The sequence below is a fragment of the Ammodytes marinus genome (assembly GCF_949987685.1).
Source record: "Ammodytes marinus genome assembly, chromosome: 21".
In the NCBI taxonomy this organism is placed as follows: Eukaryota; Metazoa; Chordata; class Actinopteri; order Uranoscopiformes; family Ammodytidae; genus Ammodytes; species Ammodytes marinus.
In genome coordinates, this window is record NC_137225.1 from 5,303,024 (window position 1) to 5,329,258 (window position 26,235).

General features: G+C 41.9%; 1 protein-coding gene across 1 annotated transcript in view; it reads right to left on the reverse strand.

The window, feature by feature from the left end:
- Positions 1 to 26,235, reverse strand: part of kcnh2b (potassium voltage-gated channel, subfamily H (eag-related), member 2b) — a gene marked incomplete at both ends in the record, with an annotated part of 270,387 nt that continues 244,152 nt past the window's right edge. Inside the window, 16 exons of the mRNA XM_080050579.1 lie at positions 1 to 300; positions 572 to 667; positions 1,027 to 1,132; positions 3,193 to 3,385; positions 8,198 to 8,342; positions 8,775 to 8,923; positions 12,916 to 13,015; positions 13,114 to 13,307; positions 14,348 to 14,600; positions 18,082 to 18,144; positions 18,294 to 18,493; positions 21,464 to 21,604; positions 22,767 to 22,861; positions 23,785 to 23,939; positions 25,165 to 25,303; positions 25,844 to 25,947. Of these exons, the coding sequence (XP_079906705.1) occupies positions 1 to 300; positions 572 to 667; positions 1,027 to 1,132; positions 3,193 to 3,385; positions 8,198 to 8,342; positions 8,775 to 8,923; positions 12,916 to 13,015; positions 13,114 to 13,307; positions 14,348 to 14,600; positions 18,082 to 18,144; positions 18,294 to 18,493; positions 21,464 to 21,604; positions 22,767 to 22,861; positions 23,785 to 23,939; positions 25,165 to 25,303; positions 25,844 to 25,947 (2,433 nt within the window). The remainder of the gene's footprint in view (positions 301 to 571; positions 668 to 1,026; positions 1,133 to 3,192; positions 3,386 to 8,197; positions 8,343 to 8,774; positions 8,924 to 12,915; positions 13,016 to 13,113; positions 13,308 to 14,347; positions 14,601 to 18,081; positions 18,145 to 18,293; positions 18,494 to 21,463; positions 21,605 to 22,766; positions 22,862 to 23,784; positions 23,940 to 25,164; positions 25,304 to 25,843; positions 25,948 to 26,235) is intronic.

Below are 26,235 nucleotides of genomic sequence, written 5' to 3' on the forward strand. Positions count from 1 at the left end.
CTAGCTGCCCCCCGGGTCAGAGCCGTGTCTCTGTGGTGTCCGTGAGTCCAGAGGCGTCTGCTGGGGTTCCTGCAGGGACAGCCTCCTTTGGGCCTCGGCATCTAGGGAAGACAGCCCTACTCCAGCCATTGTCCCGGCCCTGACCCTAACCCTGGCCCTAGCCCCCATACACACCCCTGAACCAAAGTCTCCGAAGCTGGACTCCTCCGCCGCCCCGTGCCCTAAATCTGAACCCGAAGCCGCTGCTGGGCCTGGGATGAGCGTTGCAGGAAACTCCTGGAAGTCCTGGGAATCCATCATCTGCAAGGGAAGAAAACCAAGAGGTCAGCGGGGGTCTACTAGAACTGGTCCCTTCCTAATTACTACTCACAAAGTCTATGTCAATGTGTGTACATGTCTTTACACGAGGTTGAAGATCTTTGAGTACATTGCTTTGTGTTGGGACAAACAACAATGATATACCAATTTGCCAACCAGTAAAAAAGATGTCTTTGATTGCGATATTGTCCTAAAAAGTAAACAATGTTACAATGCTTTGTGCAAATCAATGGTTTTACAAAATGTGCTTCACCTGCGACAGAGATGCCAAGTTGTCTGTCTCCAGAGGTGTTAGAGGTTGGACCAGTATCTCTCCTGGACCTGGGCTGGGACTAGGGTAGGGCGAGGCCTGCAAGAGACAACATCTTATATGTCTGAAGAAAGTGTAGCCTTCGGTCAATACATAGAATGCGGAGTCCCCTCTTTGATATGCAGATTTCAGTTACAGAAGTCCCCTCTTTGCAACTTTTTTGAAAAATAAAAAAAGTAAATTTTAAGAAATATTATGAGAAAATGCCTTAACCGTACATTTTTTTATTTATTTTTTATTTTATTTTTTTTTAAATGTCCTGGAATAGAAGTCCACGCTTTGTCAAATCAGCCCAATAGTCGACTTTTGGTAAGGTACGAATATATGTGTGTGTGTGTGTGTGTGTGTGTGTGTTTACGTGCGTGCATGCTTGTGTTTGTGTGTGTGTTTTTTTTAACCTGAGGTGGTGATGAGACGGCGCTGTAGGCAGGAGGAACCAGGGCCATCTGTCTCTGCAGCAGCTGCATGATTGCTCCGATGTCCGTGGACATGCGACTCTCCAGCCTGCACACAGTGTGTAGTAGATCAGCAACTGTGATGACTACATGGAGGGGACATTCTACACACTCTCTTCCTCCTGGGTCTAATTATGTCCATTATCAATACCACACGATTACCATACTACATGACCCACCAAGTCAACCAATAAGACTTGGAAACATGAATGTCTGATGTCAAGCTCCTGAAGCAGTTCAGCATATTTGATGATGTTGAGGTCCTTGCAGGATTCATGGGTAATACCTACACGGTTGAATGCACTGACAGTTATGTTGCTTTGAAAAAAAAGTCAGCTAAATGAAGTCCCAATGAAGATATGATTGCTCATTGCAAAGAAAAACTATGAGAGAGGGCAACATACAGGTGTAAATCACACTTGGCAAGCCTCCACTTCCTGAATAAATGCTCCATTCTAATTATGATATTTTTCTAAAATCGTTTTTTGCTTATACTGAAATTCTCTTCCCATCCACCTGACTTTTTTCTATGTTTGTTGCTAAACCAATCCATTTCCCCCACAGCACTTAACAAAGTTATATTTTATATCATTTTTGTGTGTGGTGCTACACACATAAAGTTTAACTGTCAACCCTGCCGGGTCCTATACCACCTGTATGGCTAATTAGGACTCACTCATTTTCTGATGAGACTTTACGCAGGTACTTTCAGAGCTTTCTCCTTACACACCACTACTCCCAATCCAAATTTCCTCTAACTCACACACACCCCCCCCCCACACACACACACAACTTCAGCCTGCTGACAAGCTCTATCCAGTCAATGGTGCATTAAAAGAAAGATTTGGAGCATTCAGATGGGGGTGAAGCCAGCCTCAACGCTATAAGCTAGACCTGCCAAAAGCTGAGGGCTACAGTGACGGCAACATGATATTTTCCAGCTGGATGGAGAAAAAGACTTGCTCTTTGAAAGGAGCCAGGTGGAAGAACTCTCAAAGTGTCAGATGAGTCAATGTGTTGGAGCGTTTGAACACAGACACAGACATGAATGTTCAGGTCTGGGAGTGATCCCATCTAGTATCGGTTTGGTCCAGTGTGGCTACAATCTACTCATCCACGTACCAAACCAAATTCCATAGTCCGTAAAAAAATGAAGCCCTACTTATTTGATACTAGATTTTAGTTTTAGGGACGCAGCCAGCAGCCCATGTAACTTGCTGTCTATGTCCTATATATTGCCTGTTTGTATATCACATCTCGTAAGTCGCCCTCAAGAAGGGTGCGCGCGTTTTGTGTGCGTATTTTGTGTGCATATTTTTTGCTTTTTGCCATGCATTATCTACATCAATAAAGGTTTTTTTCACTTTCTCCAACCAGAGTGCTTTGGTCTTTACACTGTTGTGTTGCTATTACATCGCCCCCGCACCAAAGAGCACCTTGTTAGGTATATTGTTTTCCCCCCCGCCACCAAAAAAGGAGCGCTCCTGTTCTCTTGTCTTTCTTCTTATGTCACAAGGCTTTTTATTTTGTAGATATTTACATATATATTTACACATTCTTGCTCTTCAATTGAAATATTTTCGGAACACTTTCAAAACGTTGTGAAGGAGTTGGAGTCCCGATCTACTGCTGTATTGAAACCGTTCAAAGCAGTTCAAATAAATGGGTTCCAATAGATGTAAACCTTTTTGCATTTTTGTATTTATTTTGTTGTTGCCTTTTTAAATTAGAATTTCTGTGTTGCTTTATAAGCCTTCATACACTCCTTACACGCAATATCTCCACAGACAAAATATGATGATATCGGACATATGCACAGGTATTATCCAATTTCCAAAACCCAGGTATCTGAATTGGGCCGCACAACTGAAAAAGAGTGGATCGTTGCATCTCCGTCAATGTTGCATTTCTCCAACAACAGCTCAATACAGAACACACACACACACCCACACGCACACCCACACGCACACACACACACACACACACACACACACACACACACACACACACACACACACACACACACACACACACACACACACACACACACACACACACACACACACACACACACACACACACACACACACACAGACAAAGCGGCCCTACCTGTTGAGCTGTTTCTGTAGCAGGTCCAGGCGTGTGTCCAGCTGGCTGCGTTGCTGTCTGCTCAGGCTGGACAGAGGGGTGTTGAGGGGCGGGGGGGAGGCCACACTGCAGCTGGGGATCTCGTGGTACTGACCCGCCCCCCCACGACTCTCCCCCCAGAAACTAAAGATGTTGGACACACCGGAGAAGGCACCTGGTATAGGACGGAAGAACGAGTGTTTGAATGGGGCGTGCACTGGGTGGGTCTCGACTGTAATGTTTAGACTACTACTCCTTGTCCAGTTGTCCACACTATGCACTATTCATATTTTACTTTAGTATAAGCATGTAAACATCTGGTCAACAATTGTATTCCTTTGTGATGTTCTATTATTTTCTGTACATACAGTCATATGAAAACGTTTGGGAACCCCTCTCAGCCGGCATTATAATTGAATCTGCTTTCACAAAAAAAATATAAAAGTGGTATGTCTTTAATTTACCAGGAACAGCTAAGTACTGGGATGTTTTCCAAACAAAGATTTTTTGAAAAGCATTATTTGGTTGTATGAAATAAAATAAAATGTGAAAAACTGGCTGTGCAAAAATATGGGTACCCTTGTGGTTTTGTTGATTTTAATGCCTGTAACAGCATGTAAAACTGATGACTTTAAACACAAAGTTGGTTGGATTATGTTGTTAAGCCTTGAACCTCATAGAAATGTCTGTTTAATCATGAGAAAATGGATTTTAGGTGCCTAAATGCAAGTTGCACTTCTCTTTGACTCTCTGCTGAAGTGAGACAGAATGGGATCATCAAAACAGCTCCCAAAAGATCTTAAAAACAAAGATTGTTCATTGTCATGGTTTAGGGGAAGGCTACAAGAAGCTTTCCCAAAGGTTTCAATTGTCAATTTCGACTGTAGGGAACGTTGTCAGGAAATGGAAGGACACAGGCATAGTGGCAGTTAAACCCAGGCATGGCAGACCAAGAAAAAAACAGGAGCGGCATAGGTGGAGGATTGTGAGAATGGTTGCACACAACCCACAGATCACCTCCAAAGACCTGCAAGAACATCTGGCTGCAGATTGTGTATCTGTACATCATTCAACAATTCAGCGCAATTTGCACCAAAACATCTGTTTTTTATAAAGACCAAATAACTTAATTTTTGTCTCATCAGTCCAAAGCATTTTCTTCCTATATGAAGCTGGCTTGTCTAAATGAGCTTTTGCATACTCCATGCAGCTGTATCTGTGGCGTGGGCGCAGAAAGGGCTTCCTTCTCATCACCCGGCCATACAGATGTTTTGGTGCAAATTGCACTGAATTGTAGAACCATGTAAAGATACACAATCTGCAGCCAGATGTTCTTGCAGGTCTTTGGAGGTGATCTTTGGGTTGTGTGCAACCATTCTCACAATCCGCCGCATATGCCGCTCTTGTACTTTTCTTGGTCTGCTAGACCTGGGTTTAACTGCAACTGTGCCTGTGTCCTTCCATTCCCTGACAACGTTCCTTACAGTAGAAATTGACAATTGAAACCTTTGGGAAAGCTTCTTGTAGCCTTCCCCTAAACCATGACAATGAATAATCTTTGTTTTTAAGATCTTTTGGGAGCTGTTTTGATGATCCCATTCTGTCTCACTTCAGCAGAGAGTCAAAGAGAAGTGCAACTTGCATTTAGGCACCTAAAATACATTTTCTCATGATTAAACAGACATTTCTATGAGGTTCAAGGCTTAACAACATAATCCAACCAACTTTGTGTTTAAAGTCATCAGTTTTACATGCTGTTACAGGCATTAAAATCAACAAAACCACAAGGGTACCCATATTTTTGCACAGCCAGTTTTTCACATTTTATTTTATTTCATACAACCAAATACTGCTTTTCAAAAAATCTTTGTTTGGAAAACATCCCAGTACTTAGCTGTTCCTGGTAAATTAAAGACATACCACTTTTATATTTTTTTTTGTGAAAGCAGAGTCAACTATAATGCAGGCTGAGAGGGGTTCCCAAACTTTTTCATATGACTGTATGACATCTATTGCCTGGGAGAGGGATCCCTTCCTCTGTCAACTCTCCATGAGATTTCTCAATTATTTTAAAATCTTGATAAAGTTTTTTTTTTTCTCAGCCGAGCTAAGGGGCAGAGGGAGTCATACTTTATGCAATGTGAAGCGCACTGAGGCAAATGTCTATTTGTGATATTGGGCTGTAGAAATGAAACGGATTTCATTTGATTGGATTTTACACAGACATGCAGGGCTAGGATTCTTGTTCTTTTTTTTAACCTTTATTTATACAGGTATATCCCATTGAGACCGAAGACTCTTTTTCAAGGGAGACCTGTTTTCCTTTCCCACGTTACCATTCACACACACATTCATACACCGATAGCAGGCTAACTATCGACATTCACACGAAGCAAGGTGGGTGAAGTGTCTTGCCCAAGGACACAACAACTATGACACAGGTGGCAGGGCGGGGTTCGAACCTCCAACCCTTTGATCATCGGCCGACCCGCTCTACCAACTGAGCCATAGTCGCCCCAGGAACACCTGCAACGCACTGTCAGGTATAGTGGTAGTCGCCAGTGTTAATTTTGTAGACTAAGACTATGACGAAAAATATTCGTCAACGAACCTTTTTCATGCACGAAAACTAAATAAAAACGAAATAAAAAGGCAGATATGATGACGAAGACTGAGACGAATATAACTGACACTATAGTCTACGAATAGGAACGAGACGAAACTGTTAGGGCGGGACGAATGGAGAACAGATCCAATCAGAACTGTGGGACAAGTTGGGAAGAAGCAGTGCAAAGCAGCGAATGCAACCCTGGCCCAATCCCAAATGACTCCCTAGGCACTCCCACTCCGTGAGCGAGTGTCACTCGCTGTGGAGTCACACTCGTGGCTGTGAAGTGCCACTCGATCATTAAGGGCGAGGGTATAACAACGGTGCGGCTTTGGCAAGCCCTCGCCTTTGTCAGACAGAAACAGGAAGAAACCTAGAGACACTAGTTTGTTAAGTCTTTATTTCTCACCCTAAAATAAAATTCCACCACATTTATATTTGACCTGAAACACTCTTTACATTCATATATAGGCTACGCATGTGAGAGTAAAATGTAGCTTTGAATAAAAACAAACTCACTCCCATGCTTTTTTGGCTGCATAATTTATTTGTTGTTAAACATTTTCTAACTGCATATTCTTAATTTTACCAGCTCAGTCTGTAGTGGAGAAAACGGGTGGGTGTTTGATCCGCTGTTTAATTATCCTTTTAGTTTACATGCACAGCATACAAAACCAGGGAAAAGAACAATAGTCTGCTAAAGCATGTATTCCACTTGTCATGATACGTTAAGCTGCCATTACGACCGGCGAATCGCGGCAGTTAATTAGCGTGCATAAATTATAATGCACTGCAAGGGTGGTCATAAATAAGAAAAGTCATGCACTCCAGCTGACTGACGTCACCGCCGCTATTACTACCCCTCATCGGCTGTAACAGAAACACAAATCTTACTAACAATTTAAGGAAAGAATAATCACTGTCCCTTATTAACTTGTGGGCATTTTCTTCATCTGCTTCGTTTTATCTTTTATCCACGGTCCTGAAAATACACTAACGGTAGACAAGTGGCATAATCAAATCAACAAGTGTAAAACAACATGTTCGTTCCGATATTGTAGACTACCCTCCGGTTCCGTCATTTAGGGCTATGCATAAAAATAATCAATCAAATGTCTGTTTGAGGTAAGAGTACGTTTCATTTATAATTCGGGAAACAAACTCCATGGAACTCTCATTTGTAGGTTGGCTCTTCCATTCCGGACATCATTGATTGGCGGACACCTGTGTCAAACGTAGGGCTGAGCCTCCATCGATGCAGACTCGGTGATCGAGGGCTTTATAACCCACTTACACTTGAGGCTCGGTGGTTTGGGACGGCACTCAATATGGCGGGCCCTCCCCGCGAACGCGCAAACGGAGGGATAGTGGATAGGGATAGGGTGTAGGGGGTGGATCTAGATTGGGCCCCTGTGTCGGTGAAAATCGACGGGAGAACGCGCCAGTGTGAGCGGGTGGAGTGAGCCGCTGTGCAGAAAAACTCTGTGGTTTGATGGACAAAATGATAGTCAGGGATATCCTGCCCGTTAATGTTGTCTAGGGGAACGGCTAAGTTCCGCGATCTGTTTGTAGTAGGCTGTGTCTCGAGCTTGAATACACAGAGCCAGGTCCCCAAACTGACTGCGCAACTATATAGGAAATGAACTGTGAAACTGCCGCCTCCCTCCGTTAGTTTCTGTTTTCACCCGAGTAAGTTACAATCAACTCCGACGCATGGACAGCGTTCAATTAAAACCTCTAATTTTATTATCAAAAAGGCTTTGATGCAAAAGAAGTCCGAACACACACAGAGGCAGCAGTGTTGCTTAAAGGAAAGCGCTGTTGCTCACTTGTATCATGCTGCTGCTGCCCAGGGGCGGCCTTAACAATCTCTGGGCCCGTTTCAAGACCTAGTGTGGGGCCCCCCACTTATTTTTTTTATTTTCTTTATTTAAATTTTTTTATAAATGATGCTTGTGCATGCTCCCCGCAAAAAGAAAAAATATTGTGAAATCCAGTTGGTTCATATACGGATCATGAGATAATGGGCCCCTGGGCACAGGCTCTTAAAGCCCCCCCTCCCCCCTATCCAGTCAGGTACACTGATTGTATGTGAGATTATTACGAATGAAATACAATACATGTTTTGTATTACAACCATTACATCTGTGTGTGTATTGCATATTCAAAACTTAATACCATTCAATGAAGAAAAACACTTAGTCGACGAAGTCCGCTGTAGATTTAGTCAACTAAAATCTGCTTATATTTAGTAGACTAAGACTAAAAGATTTCAGATGACTAGAATAGGACTAAGACTAAATGGTGTGATATTCAAAAGACTAAGACTAAATCAGAATGTGCTGCCAAAATTAACACTGGTAGTCGCTACCACTATACCTGACAGTGCGTTGCAGGTGTTCCCGGGCTTGGGGTCTCCGTCTCCCTCAAAGGGATGGTTGAAGTCCAGGGGCTTGGCCTGAGCATGTGGAGTCTCCAGCAGTGGTGGAGGAGGGACCAGTCTGGCCACCGCTGGCTCCTCTCCCTAGAGACAGAGAGAGAAAGAGGAGGAGATGTAGAATATTAGATATTGTGCCGCTCTGTACTTCTCTCCACTCTCACCTCAAGACAGACTATGGTCCAACCCGAGTATGTTACAAACAGACTGAGAAATCATTTCTTCCCCCCTCTGGCGTTGGACTGCCTTCAGAAGTTTAAAGCTCTTACTGTAGCTATATACAGAAACTACTGTTTTAATCAAATTACTTATATATGGACACCTTTTTATTTGAAGACAATTAGGATTCTGCTACATGGGATGCTGCTAAAATCTATCTATCTATCTATCTATCTATCTATCTATCTATCTATCTATCTATCTATCTATCTATCTATCTATCTATCTATCTATCTATCTATCTATCTATCTATCTATCTATCTATCTATCTATCATGGCATGGTGTACTGTAGTGATACCTCATCACTGGAGTGTGTGGACACAGAGCTGGGATGGGCCTCCCACTGTCTCTCGGGTGTGTCCTCTTGTTTTTGGTTGTTGGTTGCTTCCCTGCGTCTTCTTCTCACAGACTTGTGGGACTTTTTAATTTCTCCGGCGTCGGCATCATCTGGACAGAGGGGTTTCAGGACAGGTTAACACACTAATAATAATAATATATTTAATTTATATAGCGCTTTTCTCGCACTCAAAGCGCTTTACCTAGGAGCACAACAGTAAACAAACAAAAGGAAAATGTAAAGTTGATGGGGCTTGGGTTGGTGGGTGATCTAGGGGTAGGCAGAGGAGAAGAGATGGGTCTTGAGGTGAGATTGGAAGATGGTGAGGGACTCAGAGTCACGGATATGTTGGGGGAGGCTGTTCCAGAGCCTGAGAGCTGCCCTGGAGAAGGCTCTGTCACCAAGGCTGCGGAAGTTTGATGTGTGGGTGGAGAGGAGACCGACTGAGGAGGATCTAAGGGCCCGGGGGGGTTGAGGGGGAGAGGAGGTCAGTGAGATATGGGGGGGGCCAGATGGTGGAGGGCTTTGTAGGTGGGGACCAGAACCCTAGACACTAGAACTTAAACTTCAGTTCTTATACCTCCTCACTATCAGACTCACCATTTATCATCTAAGTTGGTTACTATAGCGCTGTTTTAGGTATTAATCCTAGTCTTGTGTCTGCTTTAAGCTTTACCAACGACTGCCCGTACTTGTCAGAAGGCAAACTCTAACCACGGCCATTTTACCTAGCAACCTGAGCAAAAATATATTCCTCTTTATCTAAGTTTATAATCACACATTAATCACACGCCCGTGTTTTTGATCATGATTTACTTTGACCATATTTAACCATACTGTATAGTCTACATGCCAAAATGTGAACCCAGATATGTTGAGTACACCAACGTTTTATGTTAGAAATGTAAAGTATGGGTCCCCAGTAGGTAGAAACTGCCGGATGCTAACTTGCATATGTTGGGCAATTAGCGTAGCATAGCATAATTAGCATTTGTTAGCACAATTACCATGTTGACAATAACTGCTTTGCCAATTTGGACAATATTGGAGTGGTTTTAAGGGTTATTAAGGATGATGAATCCATTGCGGACATTTTCAAAATTCAAAATGGCCGTTAAAACCGGAAGTGGCCATATTTCCACTCAAGGTGGGATGATTTTGATGAATTTGGAGTCGATTTTCCGGGTTATTTATATGTTTAATACATTGGCAATCACAACAACCTTTGTGTTAGCTAGCATGCTAAATTAAAGCAGAAGTAAGCAATTACAATGATCATTTTAGCTTACTTCCTGTCATGTTGTCCCTACAAACACCTTACTATTGCGGAACGCTCACGTCACATCAGGTGTCAGGGGCGGGATTATTTTGACCAACTAGACCAACTACAACTTGGTGACCGCCATATTTAAAAACAAAGCTACTACAAGACGTAGTCAAAACATAATCCCCGACCGTCGATTTTGATGAATTTGGAGTTGATTCTCAGGTTACATATGATTAATACAATGGCAATCACAATTAGCTTTTTGCTAATGGGATATAGGAAACCCTTCTGAGTTCCTCTCCAGGTCCATAGTTAACTAGCTAGCGAACTGCAGTTAGCAGGGGACCTTTGCAGGAAGCAGCTGCTATCGACCTTGTGTGATTCCTATGATGTCACTGCAGTTGTGCTGATGGCTGACTATTGTTGGCTTCAGAGAACTTCAAAAACTTCTTGCATGACAAGGTCACTGAAGTCCAGCCCTCCTCAAGCGTGTCTCCAGTCTTGTGTCCAAGGAAGGAGAAGTGACTAAACCATCACTTACTCACTCAATGCATCCAGCAGCACACCAGTAGGAGCTGGAATCAGAAAACTCTGGGGCTTGCTGTAAAACTCCAACATAAGCATGGTAGCTCAGCACTGGTTCAGAACCTAAATGAACATTGCATTGACACAACCTATGAAGAAGTTCTTTGTGTCCAGAATTCAGCTGCCAACTATGCTTCTAAGGACCCGGATAAGTAGCTGCACGCAGTTGGCCTGGAAAGGTGCATTGGCCCTATCCACAGTTGGAGTGATCATTTTGATCCAGTGGGCCTCACACCCAATGGTCACCGCACAACACATGCGATGGCCACTTTGACTCACAAGCAGATAATGGCAATGAAAGCGAAAGAGCACCACATGGCATGAGTCATGCTGTGACCATTGGGTGTGAAGACCTCAAGATGGTTTTTGAATTGAAAGATCAGGTTGCAGGTGGATTTAAGTCTGTGAAGTTTTACGCTCGGGGAGTGGGGCAAACATTGAATTTACTTATGCTGTTGTAGTGGCTTTCTAGTTAGCTAGCTAGCTAACATCAATTGCCATGTTGTCATGTTGTTCTTGTAATCTCTTAATGCGTGCAGCAATCACTGTGTGTGCAGTTCATAACACAGGTCCCTCACACACCTTTTCCTAGACTCATCAGAGACCCTGCTTGCTTTCCACATAGCAGAGTCTCAGAGCTTTACATCCAAAAATCGGTGGTGGACTTAACAAACAGCTCCTGCTCTTCCCTACGTGCAGTAAGCACAATACAACTTTACTTGCCAGGTCGCCAAGGTTGTAGTCCGTCTAGACAGGGGATTGCGTAGTTTCCAATAACGAGTGGAAGACCGGATGTTTTTACCTGCTCATTGGCCAGTGACATCTTTGATTTTAGAGGGAATTAAAAAGAAAACACTGGTTATTAGAAACTAAGCAATATTAAATTAAAGGGAAAAAAACATCTATAGTACCTTTTGATTGTGATAACTCTTTGTAGGAAAGAGCAGGAGCTGTTAGTTATGGTCCGCCACCCATTTCCAGATGTATAGCTCTGAGTCTCCGCTATCCGGAATATCTGTGAATCAACTAAAACTGGGGCTGCTGTTTTAGTGGCTTGCTAGTAAGCTAGCTAGCAAATGTCCATTGTCATTTGAGTTGTTGCTGTAACTTCATTACAAGTTCTTAAACAACATAAAAACTTAGCACGCCAGCTAATGAGCTAACTAGCTCGCTAGCTAGTTAACTATGGACCGGGAGAGGAACTCAGAAGGGTTTCCTATATCCCATTAGCAAAAAGCTAATTGTGATTGCCAATGTATTAATCATATGTAACCTGAGAATCAACTCCAAATTCATCAAAATCGACGGACGGGGATTATGTTTTGACTACGTCTTGTAGTAGCTTTGTTTTTAAATATGGCGGTCACCAAGTTGTAGTTGGTCTAGTTGGTCAAAATAATCCCGCCCCTGACACCTGATGTGACGTGAGCGTTCCGCAATAGTAAGGTGTTTGTAGGGACAACATGACAGGAAGTAAGCTAAAATGATCATTGTAATTGCTTACTTCTGCTTTAATTTAGCATGCTAGCTAATGTGCTAACTAGCTAGCTAGCTAGCTAACTATGGATCTGGATAGGAATTCAGTAGGTTTTCCTGTATCATATTAGCACAGAGGTTGTTGTGATTGCCAATGTATTAAACATATAAATAACCTGAAAATCGACTCCAAATTCATCAAAATCGTCCCACCTTGAGTGGAAATATGGCCACTTCCGGTTTTAAAGGCCATTATGAATTTTGAAAATGTCAGAAATAGATTTATCATCCTCAATAACCCCTAAAACCACTCCAATAGTGTCCAAATTGGCAAAGCCGTTGCTGAAATATTGTCAATATGGTAATTATGCAAATTATTGCTAATTATGCTATGCACCTCTAATTGCCCAACATATGCAAGTTAGCATCCGGCAGTTTCTACCTACTGGGGACCCATACTTTACATTTCTAACATAAAACTTTGGTGTACTCAACATATCTGGGTTCACAATGGGGCCCTATGGGCTGGCAAGTAGACTAATAGGGCAACATAGCACAATTTCAGGGCTTCAACATTTTAATAAAACATTGTTTTGTACAATTGAAAAAAAAGCCCACAGGTGAAATTGACCCCATGGCAGTTCTCGTGTTAAACGGAGGTGAAATGGGTCTGCTGGGTCAGGACTAACTTGTTGAAGATGACAGCCATTAAAACCAGTATGTGACAGTAGCAAATGGTGGAAATGAGAGTTGACTTTACAGAAGTCGGATTACCTTTTTCTGTGCGCCTTCTGAAGGACAACTTGGGCCTGCGTAGTTTGTTGAATCCCCCACAGTTGTCGTCACTGCTTGGAGAGCCTGGGATCATGTTGGTCTGAAAACCAGGATCAGAAGGAAATAGTTTAAAACAACGCTACCGAGCTTTATCAACAACAGAAGCTTGTTATCTGATGTTTGAAGATGCTGACTCACGTCTCGGAGGTTGAAGGTGATTTCCAGGTTGTTCCAGAAGTGGTCTGCGAACTCAGGATACATGTCCAGCACCTCCAGCACGTCTTCCCTGAAGATCTTATGGAGGTCGCAGTAAGTCAGAGCCCTCACATCAGCGTTGGATTTACCCGGTCTGGTGTACAGGTTGATGGGCTCGCCGAAGATGTCATTCTTCCCTGGGGAAAAGGTGAAAAAGGATGGGCAAAATGTTATGGGGGAAACACAGGCATGGTCAACACTACAGCATCTTGCGGTGGCAAACCACTGAACAGTAAATATCCTATATAATGCTTTAGATCATTTCTCAAACTATTAACTAACTAATAACTACTTCCGTTTACCAACTTTAAAAAAACGCATGTCAAATTGTATGATTTTTTCCCAAAATAATTATTTGGAGTAAACCGTTACCTGCTTTTTTAACATATTAACCATCATCTGTGGTTGGATAAGAAGCTTCATATGCAATCACACACCATGTGCCCTATGTTACTTCAGAATGATAACTGACCTTTACATAACAATACAGGGTTGCTAATTCATATATATTGTAATAAATTTGTTGTATTCTTTAGGAAGCTAGATTCTCTGAGATGATGTACACCCTGAACATGTCTTTTTGTTGTTGCGTTATTCTGAATCTACAATTCAATATTAGGAGTAACACCATATGCTGACCAGCAGATGGCGTTACTACTAGCAAATCCCCGTTGCACTGCTGTTGAGAGAACACACGACCTGTGCCTGTGCAGTCAAAATATTACAAGTTCTTACAATCGGATTGAGTTTTTAACAACCTTTAAAACGTTAACAAGGGAGCAGGGTAACAGTAAGTGGAACCTTTGATCAATAAACATATATTGAAAGTTTTATATATATACTACCTCAGGACTACCATCATGGTTTACATTTTGCTCATGTACAACTGCACACTTTCTCAGATTTGCTCTGTTCAAATTTTTTAATTTAATTTAATTAAAACATTTTATCTCGTTGCTGCTCTAATAATTACCCTGTAAATTGTATATTTTATATCGTTTCTGCTTTTTCTTTCTATTTCACTTGTATATTGCATATTTCTATATTTCTTGACATTTATTCTGTGGAAAAACAAAGGAAAAATGTCATTGTATGATTGAGAACATGTTTTTTTTGTGCATATGACAATAAACACTTTGAATCTTGAATCTATATTGTATCATGTATATTTTTGTACCCAAGATGGCCACCACCACATCTCCTCTGAGTATCTCGATGGAGCCTCTGGAGATGAAGTAGAGGGCATTGAGGACGTCGCCGGCGTGGACCAGCGTGTCCCCCGGGGGAGCGTGGGTGGTCTTGAACTTCATGGCCAGCGCCCGGAGGCAGCCCTTGGTGGAGCCTTTGAACGCCTTGCAGTTCTGCAGCAGCGTGCGGTTCAGGTGCAGGCAGATATCCGCCTGGAGACACTCAGGGAAACCTTTCAGCACCTGGGGGAGAGAGAGGGAGGGCAGGGAGGGAGAGGGAAAGAGAGGGAGGGAGGGAGAAAGAGAGGGAGGGAGGGGGAGAGGGAAAGAGAAAGAAAGGGAGGAGAGGGAGGGAGAGAAGAGGACAGGGAAGGAAAGAGCAAGAGAGGAGAAACCAAGAAAGTAAAAGAGATTAGAAAAAGTAGCATGTTTGAAGGTTGAAAAAGACAAGGCCAGATGAAAGAAGAAGAGGAGAAAGAGGTGGGATAAAGACAGCCGATGAATTGATAGAGAAAGGTGACGTCAGCGTGATACCTGCTATGAGCTCATGGTGGACACATTAAAAAGACTGTCCTTTATTGTCTTCATCCTTACTGGTGAACGTTCCTGGGACATTGGCCGTGTACTGTTATAACATCATCCACACGGTCAAGTGATTCTAGAGAATGCTTGTTGTTAAAATCAGTTTTTGTTAAGATCATTGAATATCTTCTACTGTGTGTGCTCTGAACCAAACATAATCTGGTGTTAATGCAAAGCCCAGGCTCTATAAATGGGTATGTAAACAAATTAGTGATAGAGGCAAAGCTACTGATTGGCTTATACTTTGGCTTTGACAAGCATTTGGCTTCAATACCGATTTAAATATAGACATGCTTAATGTCACACTTGCCACAGTACTACTAAAACACACGCGCATTTCCATATCAGTATTCTTAGCCTTTTTTAGCATTTTTTCTAGCTACAGTGGGTTACTATGTATACATACCAGTTTACAGAGCCTAGGCTATCTAGTAACACCAGCAAATCGTGAGGATATATTCACTGATTTTGACAAAAAGTCATTTCGAAAAAAACAAACGTTCTCCTGACACACATCTTTTACATGGCTGAACTATTGGCTACATGGCCTATGCATGTGTCACAAGATATAGGTTCAGACTATGTCCTGGATATCAATGACTATGTTAATCCTTGGGTAGAAGACCCGCATCAGCAGTATGTGGTTAGTCTTTCAAAGGGGGCCTGTGTAACGATTTATTTATAACGCTACTCGACAAAATAATGATTCAAACCATAACTCAGATGGCCTTCCGGAACACAGTCAGCAGGCCCCGTAGAGTGTAATTAGTATGAGGAATTGGTGTCATTTTAATGAGTTGACTGTGAGCATGGGAAGTCCCAAGTATTTCTAAAGTGGCCGGCTATGGGCTCCTCCTGTTATGCTCTCTGGCTGACTGCACAGAACAGAACTATGCCTGAAACACCCACACCGCGCCTCCCCCTCTCCGTTGCTCTCGTTTTTTCACCAGTTACAAGCTACTTTCTTTATGTCCACCTCCGCTTTGTCTCTGTCTGCATCTCTCCATTGGCCAATCTCCTCTTATCTCATTTCAACTCCCATCAAGTCTTTTACGGGCGTGTCTCCTCCACACCTTTATTATTTCGCTCCAGTATTCAGACTTTTTTTTTTTTTTTTACTTTTACTATTAGTACCTGTTTGTATCCCTCCATAAGCTTTCATTGTATTTGAATACTGTCAAACACGTAGAAAAGATGGAATTGAATAGAGCAAACTCTGCTAATACCCCTTTACAGCACTACTCCCTTCTGTGGATTTTTTAATAACAGCCCACTATTACTTCCTCGGCACACATCATTTTGCCGGGTACAATCCCCCCGAAATGTGCTGAAGTCAGATTATACAAGCTATACAAGCCAGCTGTATAAGTTGCTCTTTTTGCCTCCTGCTTAATGGTGCATTTAGCAGATGCTGAGCTGCCCACTTTAAAGGCGGTGTTTGCTGTCACGACTTTGCTGTAGCATAGAAAAGTAGTCATTTTAATGGGCTGTTGTGCAAGTTTGTTTGTGCAGCCTCTGAGAGGCCATTGCATTCCATGCTGTGACAAACACAAGTGACTCTATATCGGCATTTATCCAGTATATGAAGTTAACTCGCTGCTGTAGGTGTTACCAAGGGTCTACACTTGGTTTCAGAGTGGGGGACAGGACACAGTGATACACTCATACATTTATCCTGCATTTACATACATTTAAATAATGCATTATCATTCAATATTTAATAATAATAATAATAATAATAATAATAATAATAATAATAATAATAATAATAATAATAATAATAATAATAATAATAATAATAATAATAATAATAATAATAATAATAATAAAAATAATAAGGGGCCATACAAATTACACTTTATAACTTATCAGGCATGTTATATTTTTCATCTTTACTACAAAAGATATCCTCAGCTGCCATGTCTGTCATTGTTGTTAATTTGTAACTTAAAGTTAAAACAGATTAGATATATGTTGAATCAAGAACCTTGCAGACAACGTGGAGGTACTTTATTCAGCCCAACCTGGACGTTTTCCTCTGAGGCTGCAGCACCAACAACACCAAAAAATGTATCAATAAAAAGGTAAGGGCAGATTGTGTGTACCAGGGCCAAAGGAATCTGTAAAGCGCTCACTGTTGCTTGCACAGAGGGTCAGTAATATTTGAAGGCTTGTAGGCAATTTAGTTTTTTTTTCATCTGGACTACGGTCACAGAGGCCACAGATGGCTCTGAGGTAAAAACAAATGCACCAACCTGTAAATAAGTAAATATCAGGCCTTTGGCTGTGAGAGAGAGAGACACATTGGGGCTGGGGCTATGTTTCTGCACTCAAAAAGTGTATAGCAAAATACTATGGACAGAATCAAACTTTTGTAATTACACCTGTCACATTGATGTACATATGTCTCTCTATATTTTGTTACACTTCCACTATATATCGTATATCGTCACATGTATAGGTATCTTTGATATGCTAATTCTAAATGCACACATAGACACACGCTGTACATTCCGTTTGCATAAACTACACATAATATATGGTGTACTATAAATGATGTAAGTGAAGAGGATACCCACTGACGCATGCATACATCAGCACATCTCAAGTGTTATGTCTATGATTACAGTTGTGTGTGTGTGTGTGTGTGTGTGTGTGTGTGTGTGTGTGTGCATCCGTGGTTGCATGCGGTGTCCTCTGTCACATTCGAGTCAAAGCCTTCACAACGCTGTTACAGAGAAACTGAAGATGTGAGTGGGACAATGCCTATGCATCTCATATGCTGTGACTTCAAGAGTTTAAGTCGAGGTCCACCCTGTACAGCCAGCCTGTCAGACGCACTCACTTGCGCTTGTTCTGTTTGTGTTTAAACGTATGTGAGAAAAGAGTATATTAGCTCTCATGCATGTCAACAATAAATCAATGCATGTTGCAAATATGTGTCAATTTGCACGTTAAAGTTTGAGTTTTGTTTGTGTGTGTGTGTGTGTGTGTGTGTGTGTGTGTGTGTGTGTGTGTGTGTGTGTGTGTGTGTGTGTGTGCGTGCGTGCGTGCGTGTGTGTGTGTGCGTGCGTGCGTGTGTGTGTGTCTGTGTGTGTATGTGCGTGCGTGCTTGCATGCGTGTGATATCAATGATACTCACATCCTTCATAATTTTGCTGATGGTGTCAGGCCATGCATGCTGAGACATAGTCTTCCAATCATCCTATTAACGGTACAACGCACCCAGGCTCAAAATAATTCATGCCCGACGCTCTTTCATTCTCTTAACATGGACAGACTTTTTAGGTGTGTCACACGCAATGGATATGGGTAAGGGGGGTGTGTGTGTGTGGACTGGATGGTACTACTCACAGCGTTCATGTCTATGCCGTTGGTGTAGGACCAGGCGTGCTGGAAGTATTCCTCCAGCCTCTGTCTGAGCGGGTTGGGGATCTGGTGGAAGCGGATGAACTCCCTGACCCGCAGCATCTGGGTGTGGTAGCGCGCCGTGCCAGAGTACAGCCGCTGGATGATGGCCGACACGTTCCCAAAGATACTGGCGTACATCAGAGCTAGATGGGGGGGGGGGAGATAATTCAATTTGGCTCAAGTTACACATGGAAATTTGTCTTTTTCTGCATATCCCCCTCTCGAGTTTTCCACTTCGGAGGGGGTCAGAGAGCAGGGGTCAGCCATAGTACAGCGCCCCCTGGAGCAGTGCTGGGGTTAAGTGTCTTGCTCAAGGACACAATGGTAGAGATGGTGGGCATCGTAGACGTAATACCAGCCACCACTAGTTTCACTACTAACACCCTCCTTTCCGGTGACGGGGATCCAACCAGAGACTGGTCGGCCCCTCTTTCCTCTAAGCCATCCTACCACCCCTATGGAGAGGAGAAGGTATACATTGACTGAGGGTATGGGACACACACAGGCGCACACTCCATACGCTGATATGACCTGACATATCTCTGGCCCGACCTGTCTTCTCTCCATCTGAAAAAAGACATGTTAGTATTAAGCTTGACAACCTCGGGTGATAGGTTTGATGGGAAAAATAACCGTCAGTAGAAAAGGAAAGCCTTGTAGTATGGTATAAAATGTGGAGAATAAGCTCAAGCTGTGTTCGCATCAACAGAGGTGTGTCGGAAGAAAAAGGTGACCTATGTGCACAGTTTGTACATTCAGATACACTACAATGTCTTTGTAGGGGGCCACTAAGACTCACTACAGCTGTACTCAGAATTTCTAAGTCTGTATATGTAACCAAAAAATCAACAGTTTATTTACAGAATCATGAAATAGAATACTACCTGAAGACAATCTGCCTCTCCTCATTTATACATAAACTTAAGCCAGGCGTTTTCAACTAGGTTTGAACTGACCAGCATATTACCCTGCGTTTATATCTTATTTTCACTTACATGTTTATTTATTGTATGATTTTAGTCTCAGACAAAGTGTTTGAGATTCAACGTGGTGTATAAACAAAGGATTTTATTAGTTTATACGGGCAAGGGGAATTGGAATAACAGGAACAATGTGAGAGTGCCTTTGTGCATATGAAACAGTGCATTAACTTATGATACGTGATAGTGCACTCTATAAACAAAACGGCCTGATGTGCTACAACATAAAAAAAAAGGGATATTTCTGATAAGTCTGGTACTAAGAAGAAATATCCATTAGATTTGAGTCAAAAATACATCTATTAACAGCAAGTGTGGACAGGAAGAACAATTACAGCCCCAATGTATTGCATTAAAGGACTGGTTCACCTTTTTTTAAAGTCTATCGGAAACATACACTCACATAGCCACACGTTTATTGAAAGAGTCTTTGGTCGCTTTCATTGCTCCACCTGTCCATCATTTGCGTTCTGAAATGAATGTACACATTTTGAATATTTCATCTTTTCTTTGTATAATAGGGTCTAGTAGTCGATAGCCCATTTTAGTTCAGCTCTCATCCAGACTACAAATACAGTCAGACATACACTAACGTATTTTACATGACACGTAGAACACGTCTGAACTATTAGCAGACATTGTATGACTCTGAGTCTTCAAAGGACAGCCCAGTTGAGACACCAGTTTCCTCGGAACACTTTTCCTGCTCAGTGTATTGTGTGGTATCCTTCATGAGCCTGTCTGTTTGGTCCTGTTGTCATGTTGGATCCTGCTTACCCCTTTAACCTCTGTCAACTCCCATCACTGTCTACATCAGCCATAACAACTGCTCGGTGTGTGAGTGACGATGTGTATTTGTCAGCGTGTGAGTGTGTGTCACAAAGGACACAACTGATGTCTGACTTGATATGGATAAGTTGTATTACTGCCCATTGCAATCTATTATTACACTACCATTTATGAGCAACTTTTTGTTTTCAACAATCTTGAAAAGCCTGAGGGTATTGCTGGTCGAGCAAATGGCAAACTGTGTGTGTGGGAGGAACACAGCCAACACCACAATCATAAACAAACAATCACAGGCCTTGTTGAATAAGAGCCTCCTAGTCTTTGATCTGAACCTTGTTTAACAACAGTAAAATGTAAATGTATCTACAATACAATACAAATTTCCTTCTTCAATGTATTTTTTTTTAATCAGCACAAGAAAAAATAATGAGAAATTGTTTGCAATAAACAAGGCTTTACTAGTGACTTTTTAGTGTGAGTTTGACTTTTAAATATCAGGAGGATGTACCAGGGGGATATCACAATCCCTGCTGATGAATTGTATTAATACATCATGAAGTGATACGCTTTCAGAATGAAAAGTACAATGTACGGCTTTGTCCAGCCGCAATAACTATAAAAAGATTTTTTTTTAGAGATTTAAAACTTCCCTATCCCCTAACTGAAACTATCTGTTTAACGGTATCCCTGCTGTGCTGACTGGAGTCTGCAGAAAAGTTCCAGAGGAAAGCTGGAAGAGGAGGATATATCACAGTAATGTTCCCACAGATAAACGCCTAACTGAAATTCAGCATTCTCCTAACCAAACTCCACTTACCAATCACTTCTTTTTTCTCCTACTTTTTCCAAGCCAAACATCGCTGTGATACACACTGCACAATATTAACATTTAGACTTTATTTAGCGTGGCATGAATAGAGCGGGTGAGTAAAGACTGTGGAGCAGAGATAAGATGTGTTGAGTGAGCTGACATTGGCAGTTAGGACATTTACCCTGCGTTCCAATACCCGTACTTCCATACTTTTTAGTATGCCAGAAAAAGATTTAGGATGTCCTAATACACGCAAGTCAATTGTAGTATGCTGAAAATAAAATAAATGATCCACTAACTCTAATAGCATTTTGGAGTATTCGTCTTTATTCTTGACGTTTCTCGACATAATGGAAAAAAAATCTTCCTTATCTGATTGTTTTTCTCTCCTGTGGCCCTTAAACTCTTCTGCACTTTAGTATGTAGTGTAGGAAAAAGAAAAAGTATGTGATTTGGAACGCAGGGTTAGTATGGGGCATCTCCATTGGTTGATTTCAGCATGTGAATTTTCAGTGTACTAATTCTTTACTCACATCCTATGAGCATGACACAGATGGAGAAGATCTTCTCAGAGTTGGTGTTTGGAGACACGTTTCCAAAGCCCACACTGGTCAGACTGCTGAAGGTGAAGTACAGGGCGGTCACGTACTTGTCTTTGATGGTGGGTCCCGAGCCTGGTCAGATAACACACACATGAACATATTGTAAAAAGGACCTTTCTTAACAATAGGACAGACAGTTATTGTTTTCAATCATTCCAGCATCAAATACAAATGCACATATTCTCTTTTGACAAAGCATGCATTTCTCTTCTGATTTGCTTAAGGCAGGACACAGGAGGGGAATAGGGTAAAATGTCTAACTAACAGATATCATCATGAAACTTCGCCAGTTTATTAATTCCTTTAAAACAATTATTTGTTGTATAACATTTTTCTTTAAAAAATGCTTGAATAAATTGGCAAATTTGGCAATAGTAGTTTTTACAACGCCAGCTGTTGATCCTGGGTGAGTGTATACCCATGACAAAGGCATTAAGAAAAACTATAGAGAAATAGCAGTCTTTGCACTGATGGTCTCGTTTGCTGTTACCTGTCATTGATGATCATCAGAGGAAAAATGAGACTGTTTCAGAAATATTTAGAAGTTTCTCGTATCAACTTTAAAATATGTATTTTATATTAACAACATATTAGTGTCCAACACATTTTGGATACAGCATCTTTTCATTGCATTAATCCAAAAGTACTATATACAGGTCTTGAAAATGCTATGAACAAAACCTTCAGTCATAACCCTTTTAAAAGTGCTCAGAATGATTATTGAATGTTAGGTTGAAATTATTAAAAAAATAATAATGTTGGGAACGCCCTTAGCTCAGTTGGTAGGGCGTCCCCCCCATGGGCCTCGGCCAGCAGCGGACCCGGGTTCGATTCCAGCCCGCGGTCGTTCTCTGCATGACACTCCCCTCTCTGCCCCATTTCAACTCTGTCTCTACACTATCAATAAAAGCATAAAAATGCCCAAAAAAATATCTTAAAAAAATAAATAATAATAATATCGAGATAATGGCTGTTAACATTGGTTGTAAAGTTGAAAATTGGCTATACAGAAACAAACAGAAATAAAAAGGTTTAATAAAATAAACACCTAGATGTTGGACCTTTTATTTATACTAGGATGAGAAAAGACCTGTTAAGGAAGCAAAATAGAATTTTCTTTCAAAATTGACCAGTGCTTGAGAAACAATGTGTTTGCCGGCAGGGTCTCGCATTCAAATAGAATTAGCGAGTAGTACAGACAGAAGCACCACAATGTTATTTTTTCTCTCAGTACCTCGTATTGATTCGTTGTACTGTTTTCCTAATTGGTCCCCCAGCGTGTGGAGCCAGCCAATCGAACCACTTCTCTCCACACTACCGATGGCAAACCTGGGAAAAATGACAATCAGTTACCATAAGGTTGCACTTTATCTAGTGACTGATGACTCCTACAGTTGGTATAAAGATGCATTCACTAAATTAATATAACACTTAATTATGTTGTCAGGATCTTATTTCTTTAATCATTTATTATTCAGAAACTGTGATATTTTCCTAAGTATCAGTTTCAATTTGAGTGTATCTGTTGTTGGGAGATGTTCTTAAGATTTGTAAGATGTTCATAAGATGCAGTTGTGCTTGACAACACAAAGTAAACTTCCTTTAAAAAGCATAAAAAGTTGTAAAGGTAATCTATTATGCAAAATGCACCTTTTCAGTTTTGTCAACGTTAATAAGGGTCCCTGGTGTTACTATACACTCCCAAAGTATGAGAAAAAACAACAGTCTCTCTATTTCCCCACCTTTCTAAAAACCTGTGTTTAAAAACCACAGTCAGATTTCTCCCCGTGCATATGATGTCATAAGGGGAGAAGCCACGCCCCCTGAATACCAATCTTACTTAGTATGCCCCCCCCCCCCAGATATCTCCAGATAGAATCTATCTAGCAGTTAGATTCAGGTCCAATCAGAGCAGACTGGGCTTTTTGGAAGGCGGGGCTTAAAGAGACAGGCTCTCAAACGGAGAGTTTCAGACACTGGCTGAAAAGACGAGATTCAGCAATGGCACTGTGAGTAATAAAAAAGGTATTTCAGGACACTATACCGTGAAAACAGTTTCTAGTAGTACATTTGGGTTTTCTATTAGAAACCCAAATTCAAATTTTAAACCTGAAAATGTGCTTAATATGTGACCTTTAAAATATATATCTTTAAGTATTGTGAAACCACTTGTGACCTCATATAATACCAGTTGCCACACAGACAGACATGAGCATTAGATCATCAGACACAGTCTTAATGGTATATGTTACCAGATGCAGGCCAGCCAGTGAGCGATGAGGGCGAAGGTGCACATGAGGAGGAAGAGGACGGCCGCCCCATACTCTGAGTAGCGGTCCAGCTTCCTGGCTACGCGCACCAATCGCAGCAGCCGAGCCGTCTTCAGCAGGCCAATCAGAGTGGTGGTCTGAGGATGGAGAGATAGACAGATGGAGAGAAGATAAGGTCAGATAAGGTTTATGGAATAAAAAAAAGTCCCTCTGGCTCAGATAACTCCTCATATAGGATTCCCACCTGTTGTTCCCACCTGTCGTCCCATCGCATGCGCACACACACACACACACACACACACACACACACACACACCCATCACGCAAACACACACACACACACACACACAAACTCTCGTGGCCTTGTCCCAATGTGATTCCGTGTTGTGGAGGTGCTAAATCCTAACACTCTTTTGTGACTTGTGTCCAGCTGGCCCCCTGCGTGTCCATACAACAAATAAATAACAGGCCGATTACGGCGCTGGCAAAGAGCCATGTTCCTGCTGTGTGTGTGTGTGTGTGTGTGTGTGTGTGTGTGTGTGTGTGTGTGTGTGTGTGTGTGCGTGTGTGTGTGTGTTCTGGACCCTCACAGTAAATCAAAGTGGTCTGCTGCGGCAGCTCTGCCCTGCCTTGGCTGCGTGGCCTCTCTCTGGACAGCATCAACCCTTGGCAAAGCCTTCCCGGGTCTTATCTAAATACTGGGGGTAGTTTCCACATTCATCATTTCTGGCTTGGTAGGTGGCTTAATCCCAATACATAACATTGGTTTGTTTTATTGCTTTGACACTTGCCATTACTTATAGATGGCATTATATAGGGCTGAGCTCCTGTGTGGAGTGGATCTATTAACTTTGGCCTCAGTGGTTTTCATCCTCATTATGTGGAGAGTACAGTCAGAGCAATCTAGTCTGTTTGCGTCTGAATATTTCTCCTATACAACCATCTTTAACGTAGATTATCTCGACCATACCTATATCTATATACTGTCTATCTATCTATCTATCTATCTATCTATCTATCTATCTATCTATCTATCTATCTATCTATCTATCTATCTATCTATCTATCTATCTATACTGTATATACCTACTGTATATGTTGTAAAAATGATGATGTGCCTACCTATTCCTTAATGCTTCTATTTATAGCAGTCTATCCTCAACAACATAAATACCGCTCCACCTATCTTCTAAAGTGAAGTCTTTGCATGTGCAATGTATGTATGCTCTACAGTATAGTTGAAAGCCATGCTGATAACCTTGGTGGAATTGGCTGTTGTTTCCAGTTGTTTATTTTACAGATACCTGCCATTTAGCTTTTCATCTGCCCTTGCCATATGACAGGTGTTCCATGCTGACCCACCTCCTCTCCGCTGCGGTAGATGAGCAGGTCAAAGGGGATGGCTGCCACCATGTCTATGAGGAACCAGCCTTTGAAGTAGTGCACGGCGATACGCACCGGGTGACTCACCACCTCGTCGTTAGCATTCACATATGTAGTCCTGAGAGACACAGGGAAGATATCTTTATTATATATCATATTGGAATGACTGACTACTACTACATTCTACTACTGGAGTTTCACCTTTAAAAAAAAATGTTGTTCTAATAAAGGGTGAGTGTAGGTGGATTCTGGAGCAAGGTTGTTGTCAAAGTGTCACTGTTTATCAAAACCAAATTTCCTCACAATCCTCACAATCACGTACGTGTGTGTGTGTGTGTGTGTGTGTGTGTGCGTGTGTGTGTGTGTGTGTGTGTGTGTGTGTGTGTGTGTGTGTGCACTAACAAAAACAATCTGGTGTTCATACACAGCCTAGGCTCTATAAACCGGCATGTAAACAAAGGGGTATGTGAACAAACACGGGGCAACATGCCAGTTTTGCAGAGCGTAAGCTGTGTATTTATTTTTCGTGCACACACGCTACGGACAGGGAGCGGATTGTGTTAGGAGATATTCCCTACTCCCCCCCCCCCCCCCAAAAAAAAAACAAGCTGTTGCTACTAGCTTTTCTAATGTATGTCCTGTGTGTGTCTAGTCAGACCTGAAGTTGATGACGATGTCGATGATGAACATGATGTCCACTATGAGGTCCACCACGCTGAGAGGAGAGCAGGAGTACACACAGTTCTGAAGGATCTCGATCTCCTGAGAGCAGACCAGAGGACACAAGTCAAACCTTACGCTCTATTTTTAAAGATTTTTTTTTCGGGCATTTTCAAGCTTTACTTGATAGTACAGAGTTGAAATGGGGAGAGAGAGAGGGGGGGCCTGAGCCAATATGGTACGCGCTCTATCCACTACGCCACCAAGCGCCCGACCTTACACTCTATTAATAGAACAGTTGAGTGTCATTACTTCCTTCAAATGGATTAGCAAGAAAGTTTGTCAGGATAATTTGCATACTACATAAGAAGACAACACATATAGGAGTGA